At 30.3% G+C, this 13821-nt stretch overlaps 1 protein-coding gene across 1 annotated transcript in view; it reads left to right on the forward strand.

Moving 5' to 3' along the window:
• Window positions 1-12747, forward strand: part of LOC111052542 (glutamate receptor ionotropic, delta-1) — a 24449-nt gene extending 11702 nt beyond the window's left edge. Inside the window, exons 6-10 of the mRNA XM_039429865.1 lie at window positions 731-908; window positions 3634-3824; window positions 5551-5653; window positions 8770-8959; window positions 11683-12747. Of these exons, the coding sequence (XP_039285799.1) occupies window positions 731-908; window positions 3634-3824; window positions 5551-5653; window positions 8770-8959; window positions 11683-12124 (1104 nt within the window). The 3' untranslated portion in view covers window positions 12125-12747. The remainder of the gene's footprint in view (window positions 1-730; window positions 909-3633; window positions 3825-5550; window positions 5654-8769; window positions 8960-11682) is intronic.
• The last annotated feature ends 1074 nt before the right edge of the window (window positions 12748-13821 follow it).

The following is a 13821-nucleotide window of genomic DNA, read 5'->3' on the forward strand; positions in this document are numbered from 1 at the left end:
ATTCAAGATGGCGACTAAAATGTTGTTAAAAACAGGGTTTTTCGCGATTTTCTCGAAAACGGCTCCAACGATTTTGATTAAAGTTATAACTAGAATAGTCATCGATAAGCTCTATCAACTGCCACAAGTCCCATATCTGTAAAAATTTCAGGAGCTCCGCCCCATCTATGCAAAGTTTGATTTTAGATTCTCAATTATCAGGCTTCAGATAAAATTCAAACAAAAAATTTCGAATGGAAAAGATTAAACAAGAGCATCTCTTCAATTAATGTCCAGTAACATTTTCACCTAAAATTAAAAATAAGCTCGAAATTCGAGAAAATGTGATTATCCAATTATTGCAAACTGTTGGCAACTGTTGATTCTATTTAATGATTCACTATGAAGAGATAGCAGACCTCGTGTGTCTCCAGCGTTATTGCCCTGTCAACTGCTGGCTCAAATTTTTGAATAGTAGACTTGAGATGCGCGGGAACACTAGCGTCAGGTGATCAATTTTCATAACGGCAGGGAAAGTTGTGTGAGTGCGCCACACCAGATTTTTGATTGTAAAAAAACTACATAATTCTCATATGATGGAAAGATTATCAGGGGACTGGATGAATTATATCACATAGAATACAAATTCAAACGTGAACTGAGCTTGTTAACATTAAAAACAGGTGACATTAGGTACTTGAAAATACTGCGTGAGGTCTTCTGTTGACAGAACTACTAGTTATTATTTCAGGTTTGGCAACTGATCCTGGTTTCGTTGCTACTGGTGGGTCCCACAATGTACGGCATTATTAAACTGAGAGACAAGCTCTGTGGAGGAAACCACAGTCGCTCTTTCTCACTCTCCAGCTGTGCTTGGTTCGTGTACGGTGCACTGATGAAGCAAGGCTCCACACTCAATCCTGCCACAGGTAACACAGCATCAGTGAAAATACACTGCCAGAGAATCGGCAACGCTGTTCCACTATCTTGTTTCATGTAGAAATATGATTAATTGACTACGTATTCAATGTCAAAAATGTATTATTCAAACATTGGAAAATAAATAAGTATAATTAATTATTTTAAACAAGGATGAGTACCGGTACCTGATTAATACTGATTGATTGATTTATTTGTTGATACAACCAACACAGTTTACCTGCTAGCTATTAATAGATTGGAGAAAGTGTTAGTATTTATTAACACAATGAGTACATCACCAAAATGATAGTGATAGGGAGAGAAAAAATAAGTGAATGAATAAATAGATTGATAAATATAATTTTATTGCCATTCAACTGATTATAGTTACAGACAACGTCATATTCTAATTATTCTAATTCAACACACAACACATTCTAATTCAAATTTAATATCAAACGATATAAGTGGAGTCATTAACATCTATATAACGATATAAAGTGGAGTCACTTTAGTAATGGGTTGAAAAATTACCCTGTCTAAATTTACATAATATTAGGCTATGATAAGGTAACATTAAAATAGGAAAATCAAAAATATTAAGTCCACATCTAATAAAAATCACAAGTTAATTTGATTAATTCAATTAAATAGTCGATAATTCCAATATTCTATTCTTACAAGAGTAAGAAGTCTTCTATTCGTAAGACTGTTTGTTAATAATAATTTGTTATGAATGAAAATGTCTCAAATTAATATAAATGTAACAATGTTTAAAATGCTACTCTTGATGATACAGTTTAAATTTCATACATATACATATTTTATACAGTTTAGAGCATAATACTTTGCAATTCTAAAAATTCAATAAGATAATAAAAAGGATTTCTTAGTAGCCAGTTATACACTCGCTGTTTGAACAGACCAGCTGGAGCTTCCATCCATTCCTGAGGCAGTTTGTTAAATAATTTTGAACCAATGTTTTCATAGCTGTTCTGCGACTTTGATAGCCTACAAAAAGGTGTATCAATAGTTCGATTACTCCGTGTATTATAGGGATGTATATCTTTCCTTAGCTGGTGTTCATTCAAGTTTTTCTTCGTGTACAACAGAACAGAGAAAATTCAGATTGATACAGAATTTCAGATTAAGGTAACCTTGTGCAATTCCTCTCCCAAATTTAGAAGGTTACACAATAGAGAAACAATAGCGTAAGTAGATATCCCATGGTATGGAGCGTTTATGTCGCAAAATTTACTGTTATCTTAAGCCGATAGTCCAAGTAGTTCTTTCCCGTGAAGCTTTATGACGCTGGTAGTCTCTCATATTGTGCCGTTCATACACTCTTACCGGTCAAAGCAGTAAAAATGAACAATAATTGACAGTAATCGGCTTGAGATAACAGTAAAAGTTGCGACATAAACGCCCTATACCATGGGATATCTACTTAAGCTATTGTTTCTCTATGGTTACACATAGTCCGAAATAGGTCAAGTCTTGTAGTTGTTCACTTCACAACATTTTCAGTCCTTAATTATTTTCACAAAATAGATTTTTAAATTTAGATGTTTCCATACCAAACATAGAAGAAATAATTTTACATCAAATAAATAAATAAATAATATAATTTTCTCACTATAACATTCATAGAATAAAAGACAACGTCAATTCACAAAATATAACACACTAACAAAAGTGAGATATCACTGTTTACAGCATGAGCTGTGACTCTTGACCACAAAATAAAAATAACTAAAATTGCATGAACACAAAGAGCAACAAATAGATACTACAAAGTATATACATGAACATACACATACATACATATAGCAGGTCACTAAGCAATTATTATTGGTTATTCAAAGAATTCAGTTATGCAATAAAAAGGATCCAATAACAGCCAATTTGCAAACCTACATTTGAAATTTTTCTGTCTCTAATATTAAGTCCAAAGGTAGCTCATTGTACATTTTGATACCGTTAGTGCCATAACTGTTCGCTGTTTTGGATAGTCGATGGTAGGGAGTATCAATCCTATTACAATTCCTTGTGTTGTAAGAATGTCTATCAAGTCTCAATTTCAAATTTGATGAGTTTTTCTTTATGTATAGGACTGCATATATGTAATAATTGACTACTGTCATTATAATATTCAGATAGAGGGGCTTTAAAGAGAGAGCCTGCATTAGTGATAATAATAGGAAATATTCACATATTAGAGAAATAATTTTGCAGGACCAAAAAACAAACTTAATATTCTAAAAGCACATCAGATTTATCACATATCACATCATAATCCTCTATAAAAGGATTATGTAATTTATTACATGTATCAGCTATCCTCTATAAAAGGCAACACTCTTCTTTCTCCACTGCCATTATAAAGGTACGTACAGATATACGCGCCGCGAACATGAGCAATTCACTTCTAATCAACTGACTATATCTGTATTTTTACAGAAACGGTAAGATACAGATATACAGAGCTTGGCATCAGCTGATCAAAAGTGAATTGCTCATGTTCGTGGCGCGTAAATCTGCACGCACCTTAACGTGCACCTCACTACACTCTTTCTATTCAGTATTTTATTTTCAGATTTATCTACCATAAATTACAATTCAATTCATTCCACAAAAAAACAAAGATCTAACAATGAGAAAAAAACAATGATTATCATTTTAAATATCCATATCAACAAAGCTATCTTCAAAATGGATTTAATCTATTCACAGATTCATCCAGAGTTCTTTTTGCTACGTGGTGGATTTTCATAATGATTTTGACCGCATTCTATACGGCCAATCTGACAGCGTTTCTCACGCTATCCAAGTTCACACTTCCGATCCAGAATATAGAAGACATTGCTCGACTCTCCTATCACTGGTTCACTAGAGACGGAGGCATACTCGAATTCGCTATAAAGGTGATACCATATAGAGAAACAATAACATAAGTAGATATCCCATGGTATAGGGCGTTTATGTCGCTACTTTTACTGTTATCTCAAGCTGATAGTCCACGTAGTTCTTTCCTGTGAAGCTTTATGACGCTGGCAGTCTCTCTTATTGTGCCGTTCATACACTCTTACCCGGTCAAAACAGTAAAAATCGACAATAATCGACAGTAATCGGCTTGAGATGACAGTAAAAGCTGCGACATAAACGACCTATACCATGGGATATCTACTTATGATATTGTTTCTCTATGCTAATATTAAACTTTGAAAACACTTTAGAAATGAAAAAAAGAACAATTCATACTGTTATAGTGAGGTCAACGTTATAATGGCAGTGTTTGATTGGCAATGCTATTGCTGTCCTTGTCTATCATTCAACAAAGCGGATATAGCGTTATCTCTTTCTTGCTTTGCTCTGTTGCTGGATCATCTTTTAACAATGCAGAATTAATCATTATTAACAAAATATCTCATCCTTATTACAAGAATTCATTATGCAATGATTATTGAAAAATATAATTTCAATATGAATTGTAGATTAATAATTACATGAATAATCTCTTTTTCTTTTGACTTTTTAAATTATGAATTCATTCTAGTCTTTCTGCTCTCTTAGTATTTCACTCTTAGTAGCCTACTTCTTCTTTTCGGATTGAGATTTTATTTTTTTTTCTAGTTTTTCATACATTCCATATGTTTCTTTTTTCTTTATTATATTTTTTTCTATTTTCGACTTAATCTCAAGCCACTAATTATAGCCGACTGATTACTCGTTGCCATCGCTCAAACTACTTAGTTTTGCTGGTAACGCCAATGATAATATTATAATCGATTTTTAAATGGAAAATATTTTAATTTTAAGTTTTTGCAATGTATTGCATATGAAAATTTTTATATTTTTCACATTTGTAAAGTTTGTTTAATGATTTTGGCAATAAATATTTCTTTCTTGCTTAATAAAATATAATTGATTATCTTAAACGAGAATGAACAGTTAATATTACATCAATGAACTATCGACTGAGTCATTGTCAATATTGTAGATAAACAATATGTTCCATAATTATTGGATAAAAACACAAATATGTTGTCAAATTCTACTCAGTTTTGTGTAGAATTTCTGACACACAGTGTCCAGAAAACTGAGTAAAATTTGATAACATATTTGTGTTTTTATTCAATAACATCAATAAACCTGTATCAGCTACCGTCTATAGAAGGCATTGACAAGACAGAGGATCGGTAACTTTGTTCTCTTATCTTTCTCCACTGCCATTATAACGTGGACCTGACAATAGGTATTTTGGAACTTTTCCATCATCGAGTATCACAGATACTGTTACCCTGTCAATTTTCACTTTATTATGCTACAGTTTAACATGTTTCAGTTTCATGACTAAGCCAAGGACCTTCAAGTACAATTCTATTTGTTTATTCTTTATTTTTTTCATAAAAATAATTTATGTTTTTACCACTCTATAAAAGGGTCGGATTGACAATACAATCAGTGCTCTATCAAATTTATCAATTTATCCAACAAGTACTATTTCTAAAGGAAGATATTCAACGATTACCTGCATTTGAAATTTTAAATCTTACACATTACAAAGACTTGAGGACTGTATTTTAGTTATTCAAATATTTTCTATCAATAAAACTGATTAATAGATATATTTTTCCATAAATTTACCAGGTAGAAACCGATCTGAATGTGCTAAGATACTCAGCAAGCCGAGGATACGGACATTTTGTGAATGTCAGAAATCAGGATCAAGTAAAAAACCTGATTGCAAAAGGTAATTGACTTCACTTATGGTTTTAATTGTCAATTTATTTCATGCAAATTCAAACATAAATCATACACAATGATTGAGAGAACCAACAGGCTAAGCCCAAAACTGTCACTCTCCTAAATTTTGATTAAAAATGTCAAAAAAGTAGGGATGGTATTGCTATCCTTGTCTATCATTCAACAAAGCTCTATCTCTTTCTCGATTTGCTCTGTTGCCAGATCGTAGAATTGATTAACAAAACATTTCATCTTATTTAATAAATTATTGGAAAATTTAATTCCTTGCTTAATTGACCGAAAGAAGTGAGGTCTAAGATTCAAGTCGACGGTTTGGCATTTCTCCTAATGTTTAAATGTTTGAATGTTTAAATGTTTAAATGTTTAAATTTTTAAAAGTTAAAATTTTTAAATGTTAAAATTTTTAAATGTTTAAATGTTTAAAGGTTTAAATGTTTAAATTTTCAAATGTTTAAATGTTCAAATGTTCAAATGTTTAAATGTTCAAATGTTTAAATGTTTAATGTTTTAATGTTTAAATGTTAAATGTTTAAATGTTTAAATGTTTAATGTTTAAATGTTTAAATGTTAAATGTTTAAATGTTTAAATGTTTAAATGTTTAAATGTTTAAATGTTTAAATGTTTAAATGTTTAATGTTTAAATGTTTAAATGTTTAAATGTTTAAATGTTTAAATGTTTAAATGTTAAATGTTTAAATTTTAAATGTTTAAATGTTTAAATGTTTAAATGTTTAAATGTTTAAATGTTTAAATGTTTAAATGTTTAAATGTTTAAATGTTTAAATGTTTACATGTTTAAATGTTTAAATGTTTAAATGCTTAAATGTTTAAATGTTTAAATGTTTAAATGTTTAAATGTTTAAATGTTTAAATGTTAAATGTTTAAATGTTTAATGTTTAAATGTTTAAATGTTTAAATGTTTAAATGTTTAAATGTTTAATGTTTAAATGTTTAAATGTTTAAATGTTTAAATGTTTAAATGTTTAAATGTTTAAATGTTTAAATGTTTAAATGTTTAAATGTTTAAATGTTTAAATGTTTAAATGTTTACATGTTTAAATGTTTAAATGTTTAAATGCTTAAATGTTTAAATGTTTAAATGTTTAAATGTTTAAATGTTTAAATGTTTAAATGTTAAATGTTTAAATGTTTAATGTTTAAATGTTTAAATGTTTAAATGTTTAAATGTTTAAATGTTTAATGTTTAAATGTTTAAATGTTTAAATGTTTAAATGTTTAAATGTTTAAATGTTTAAATGTTTAAATGTTTAAATGTTTAAATGTTTAAATGTTTAAATGTTTAAATGTTTAAATGTTTAAATGTTTAATGTTTAAATGTTAAATGTTTAAATGTTTAAATGTTTAAATTTTAAATGTTTAAATGTTTAAATGTTTAATGTTTAAATGTTTAAATGTTTAAATTTTAAATGTTTAAATGTTTAATGTTTAAATGTTTAAATGTTTAAATGTTTAAATGTTTAAATGTTTAAATGTTCAGATGTTTAGATGTTTAAATGTTTAAATGTTTAAATGTTAAAATGTTTATATGTTTATATGTTGCGCATTTACGGCGAAAAGCGGTAATAGATTTTCATGAAATTTGTCACTCATGTTCCCTTTTTTAATTATTGCGCGTTGACGTATATACAAGGTTTTTGAAAATTTTGCATTTCAAGGATAATATAAAAGGAAAAAAGAGCCTCCTTCATACGCCAATATTAGAGTAAAAATCAGACTATAGAATTATTCATCATAAATCAGCTGACAAGTGATAACTCAGATGTGTGGAGAAGCCAGTCTATTACTGTATTTGTATAAGGTCTATAGTTTCAATCAAAGACCTTAAAGAGGTATGCATATTTAAGCTGGGTTTACACCAAAGTTATGAACAAAATGTTAATTACTTGATCCTTATAGATTCTATTGGATTGAACGGAAGTTGACAAACACACATCTTCATCATGTGTATGATAAGTTTTGTTCAATCTAATGTAATCTATAAGGAGTGAGTTATTAACATTTTGTTGATAGCTTTGGTCTAATCGCAGCTTTAAGGTCTCTGGTCTCAATATTTTGTTTTGCAGTCATGTTATTATTATGCATGCCCATTAGTATCAATATTCTCAAATTCGAAAAAAAAACTTAAGTTAATAGGTGATTAAAAATAACCAAATGAACTGAATAATGCTGGAGAAATTATAATATTTTTGATTGTAAAAAATTAATTTTCATAGAAAGATTATCACGGAACTCGATGAATTATATCATAAGGAATACAAATTCAAACGTGAACTGAGTTTGTTAACAAAACAAGTGACATCAGGTACTTGTGAATGCGAATACTGCGTGAGGACCACTGTTACAGAACTACTAGTAACATATAATTAATTATTTTAAACAGGAATGAACAATGTTAATGATACATCAATGAACCTGCATCAGCTACCGTCTATAAAAAAAGAGGATCGGCAACGTTGCTCTCCTATCTTTCTCCACTGCCATTATAACGTGGACCTCACTACCGTATAGTTTATAATCATGTGTTTCTATATTCATATGGTTTTTCAAACTAGGACTAAAAATTTCAAGTTCATGATTGCATGATTGTCTCGAAAACTGAGTTATTGATGTATAATAATTGGATTATATTTTATTATTTTATCTCTGTTAAGTTTTGTTGTCGCATATCTGTAGAATTCTTCTTTAACATTCAGCTTTCCACTTCTATCACCATAATTAATTTAGTATTTCCATGTTGGAATTTATTCTTCATATTTTATTGATCCAATTCATACAATATCATCATCAAAATGATAGGGAGAGAAAAAAATAAGGTAACATTGTGCTATTCCTCTCCCAAATTTAGATAAGACATAGTCCGAAATGAGTTAAGTCTTGTAGTTGTTCACTTTACAAAATGTTCAGTTCTTAATTATTTCCACAAAGTAGATTTTTAAATTTAGATGCTTCAAAATCAAACATAGAAGAAATATTTCACATTATTATTATCATCACTAAAATAGGAAATATATCTGTGAAATTAAGCCCGTTCTATCAAAAATGTTCTAATAAATAAAGATTTTATTATCATTTATTATAGATTGGCTGTACCTTGAAGAGAAGCGAGAACTGATGTATTTCATGATGACCGATTATATAAACAAGACAATGAAGCAGGTGTTGGAGAAAGACAGATGTACCTATGTGTTGACAGCCGACAGCTATCTCACTCGCTCCACAGCGTTCGCATATCCCAAGCACAGCATTCTGCCAGCGCTCTTCAACAGGGTGTGAGTGGGGTTCGGAGTCCACCTATTATCAATCTCTATAGTGAGGTCCACGCTATAATGGCAGTGTTTGATTAGGAATGGTATTGCTATCTTTGTCTATCATTTAGCAAAGCGGTTGGCACTATCTCTTTCTCGCTTTGTTCTGTTGCCAAATCGTTTTCTAACAATGTGGAATTTATTTATTTATTATTTATTTATTTATTTATTTATTTTTTATTTATTTATTTATTTATTTAGTTATTTATTTATTTATTTATTTATTATTTATTTATTATTTATTATTTATTTATTTATTTATTATTTATTTATTTATTTATTTATTATTTATTTATTTATTTATTTATTTATTATTTATTTATTATTTATTTATTTATTTATTTATTTATTTATTATTTATTATTTATTTATTATTTATTTATTTATTTATTTATTTATTTATTTATTTATTTATTTATTTATTTATTATTATTTATTTATTTATTTATTTATTTATTATTATTTATTTATTTATTATTTATTTATTTACATTGTGTACAAATACTTAACATGAGGAAAGGCACAACAGGCTCATGCCCAAAACTGTCCCAATTGTTAATTATTGTTAAAACTGTTAATTAATAATTAACAAAATATTTGATCTTGATTTTGAAAATAAATTATGGAATTATCAAAAAATATTTCTTACTTGGAGAAATATAATTGATTATTTGAAACGAGAATGAACAGTTAATATTACATCAATAAACCTGTATCAGTTTCCGTCTATTATAGAAGGCATTGACAAGACAGAGGTTCGGCAACGATGTTCTCCTATCTTTCTCCACTGCCATCATAACGTTGACCTATAATAATATAGTATTACAATCTCAGAACGTTTCTGGCTATCTGGCTAAAGCTTCTCGACATTATTGTTTCCTATCCGTGTCTGTATTTAGACAAAGCAGATAGCGCTATCCTTTTCCTGCTTGGCAACGTTGTCAGATCGTTTCTTGGAAGTGTAGAATACAATTAATTTACAAAAAATATTCATTCTCAATTCCGACTATCTGGCTGAAGCTCCTGACTATGTATTTATTATTATGTTTCTTTGAATTTGATTACAATTTTAACTTTTCTTTATACCCGGCACCTATCCAACATTTTTATAATAATTACGGAAATCAACCTTCACTACACCACAGTATTGAAACTCAATAAAATATAAAATATTGATATATATGATACATTATATCAAGTTCCCTTTTATTTTGTTACAGTACGACTATAGTGAGGTCCACGTTATAATGGCAGTGGAGAAAGATAGGAGAACAACGTTGCTGAACCTCTGTCTTGTCAATGCCTTCTTGACGGTAGCTGATACGGGTTTATTAATTATTGTTCATTCTCGTTTAAAATACAGTAATCAATAATATTTTATTAAGCAAAGAAATCATATTCTTCAATAATATTTCATAATGAATTTTTATAATTACGATGGCATATTTTGTTAATTGATCATTAATTCTACATTGTTAAAAGACAATCTTACAACAGAGCAAAGCAAGAAAGAGATAGCGCCATTTATTTATCTATTTATTTATTTACTTATATACATACACATATAAAGGCTCCCAGACAATACCATGAAGAGCCTTTTTTACACAATTAATAGATAACCATACTACATAATAAAGAAAACGGGAAAGATGAAAAATATTATGGAATAATTATAGAAGAGAATAAGATAAAAAGTAAATCAAAAATTGAAATAATAATAATAAAAGTTAATAATAAAGATAAAGAAAACAAAAAGAGTTCCAGTCAAAGCTCATAACATTTCATGACTCAAACGAGCTACAAGATAAATTCATTTCACAATTTTTCTTAAAGACATTAAATGAGTTTGAAAACGGATCTATATGTTCATTCAAAGTATTATATAATCTTAGACTTTTAATAAGAAACGAATTATAGTGATGAGTAGTTCTCACAAAAGGGATGTTGAACAATATATTTTTTCTAGGCCTAGCATATTTAAAGGTACATTGAAATTCAATAAATTTATGAATGATGGAATATGAACTTTATGATTTATATGTTGAATAATAGCAATAGAGCATTATTTACAGATCTGCGTAATTCTAGAGAGTGTACTTTAAATATCGATCTTAATTCACTAGTTGGGAAATTAAAGGGACAAAAGCAATTAAATTTTTTAATGTATAAATGTCTCAGAATTCCATTTTGAATTTTTTCAATTCCTCCGCTTTTTTGAATGATAAACAAGGATAGCAATACCATTGCTAATCAAACACTGCCGTTATTACTTGGTGCTCACTATATTAGTTATAGTTTGGTGTTTTAATTTCTCTAAATTCAAAATGTTTAGCTTATATATAATTTTTGACGAAAATTGAACTTGAACGTTTTACAGTAGAAACATAACCTATTTTTTGGACATTTTATTAATTTATCAAAATTAGGGAATGGAATAGATTTGGGCCAAGCCTGTTGTTTCTTTCTAATCATATTTATGTGATTTGTGATTCTGTCCACGAATAAATAAATAAATATTATAAGCTATCTAGCTATAGTAGTCTAGAAGGCGGTGGAAAAGTAGAAGTGCCTAAAGTAGTCTATCTACTATAGAAGGCGGTGGAAAAGTAGAAATGACAACATTGCCTTTCTATCATTTTCACAACGTGGAGTGATATATGGAATTGAAATTTTTGAATTATTTTCAGGATGTTATCGTACGTGGAGTCAGGCATAATCAATCACTTGGCAGCCTTCAACTCGCTGTCGGACACGCAGATCTGCCCCCTCAATCTGCACAACAAAGAACGCCAGTTGAGGAACACCGACCTCTTGACGACCTACTATGCGGTCATGTCGGGCTTCCTGACCGCCGCGGTCGTTCTAGTCTGCGAAATCATCTGGAGAAAACTGGCCGGCAGCCGCGGAAGTTCAGCGGGAAAGTCGTGGAAAATCGAGGAAATCTTTGATCTGGGGGTGAAAAAGCGGCCCCGTTTTGCAGTATGGCGTCGAGCGTTCGCTGGCCTGCTGAAGGATGCCGAGAAGAGAGAGGTCAACGGAAGGGAGTATTATGTGGTGAAGACTAGACAAGGAGAGAAGAGGTTGATACCGGTTAGGCCTCTGTCCTCGTTTCTCTTCCAAAAAAGATAGAGATAAGAAGGAGAAGGAGAAAGTGGAGATGAAAACGAAGGAAGAAAAGGTGAAGGGGGAGGAGGAGGAGGAGAAGGAGAAGGAGGATTAGCAGGAAGGAGGAAAAGGAGGAGAAGAACGAGGAGAAGGAAAAGGAAGAGGAGGAAGAGGAGGATGAAGATGAGGATAGAGAGGTGGAAGAGAAGAAGAAGGAGGAGGAGGAGGAGGAGGAGGAGGTGGAGGAGGAGGAGGAGGAGGAGGAAGAAGAAGAAGAAGAAGAAGAAGGAGAAGAAGAAGAAGAGAAGAAGAAGAAGAAGAGAAGAAGAAGAAGAAGAAGAAGAAGAAGAAGAAGAAGAAGAAGAAGAAGAAGAAGACCTCACTATAATATAGTTCTATATTCTGGCTTAGTTTTATTATCAATCTGCCTTAGTTTTACTTATAGCTTGCTTTTATGGTCAGTAATCACAATATTTGAAGCTATTCAGATTTGATCAATTAATAATATGAACGCATAAATGAAGAGCATAAAATAATAATATTGTTACTTTAGCAATATATTGTGATAATAATAGTTCAATGAGAAAATCGCTCACTGTAAAAATAGAGCCTTTCTTTTTCTCATTAAAACAAATTTTTCAAATCAATCTTGTGGTATTATTCTTCTGTACAAAACATTATGTAAAAACATGACCCTTATTTGATCAATTGAAAAGCATTGTTCAATAGCCTATAGGCCTACTCCAATCAATAGTAACTAACAGAAGAGAACTGGGTGAAAAAAGTAGTGTAAAAGTTTTGTTTACAGCTCTGTCACTTCTTTGTCATTCAATATTTTATTCTCAAAATACAACCACCTCATAGAAAAATTATTTATCTACAAAAAAGCTTTTTTAAAAGATTCAGTTACAACGCACCGTTCAGAAGATACAAGCTAAAATGTGAGAAGATTGCAATTTTTACATCATCTAGCTAGTTTTCACAATGAAGAAGTCTTGGGTAGGATAGCTTACTTAGAACCGTAAGCTCCTGCCATCTAGCGGTAGAAGTCCGAACTAGCATAGCCGTAATCTAGTACAAGACTCTGGACGAGCACTTTGATTTCTCAAGATTCCATCCTTATCTTCACTCCTTTAAAAAAATGACATGGAACAAAATTTGTAGAGAATATTGTGTTCCATCAGAATCATCAATAGATTATTCGATTCTCTTATCGATAAATGTACAATCGGTTTGAATATAGGCCTACTAAAAAAATGTTTGCTAAGAGTAGGAGGTAACCCTCAATTTATAATTATTGTGGTTGGAAATCTTGAAAATAATGCTTTTATCCTGATCAATCTAGTAGTAAATTTCTCTACAAATTTTGTCTCATAAAATTCTCCGATACAATGCGAAATAAGGCCACAGAATATATACAGAATGGAAACTTGTAATCAAATGCCTATCTTACCAATGCTTTTTACATGACCCCAATACTAAACACGTCACGTGACCTTGGGAAGTTCCAATCCTGGTCTTCTGATTGGCTCGTGGCAGTGAACGAGATCAATTGATCCGGATCATTAAAGTGATCCGAACCTACCATCAATACTATTACAATGCGGCGCTTCCTAACAAGATGGCGGATTTTGGCGTCAGGGTGTAGCCAAGTTTCCATACTGTATGTATACTGTGATAAGGCTGTAATTTTAATTAAACTGAAATAATGTCCGCTTATT

The sequence above is a fragment of the Nilaparvata lugens genome, chromosome 6 (genome assembly GCF_014356525.2).
Source record: "Nilaparvata lugens isolate BPH chromosome 6, ASM1435652v1, whole genome shotgun sequence".
Lineage (NCBI taxonomy): Eukaryota > Metazoa > Arthropoda > Insecta > Hemiptera > Delphacidae > Nilaparvata > Nilaparvata lugens.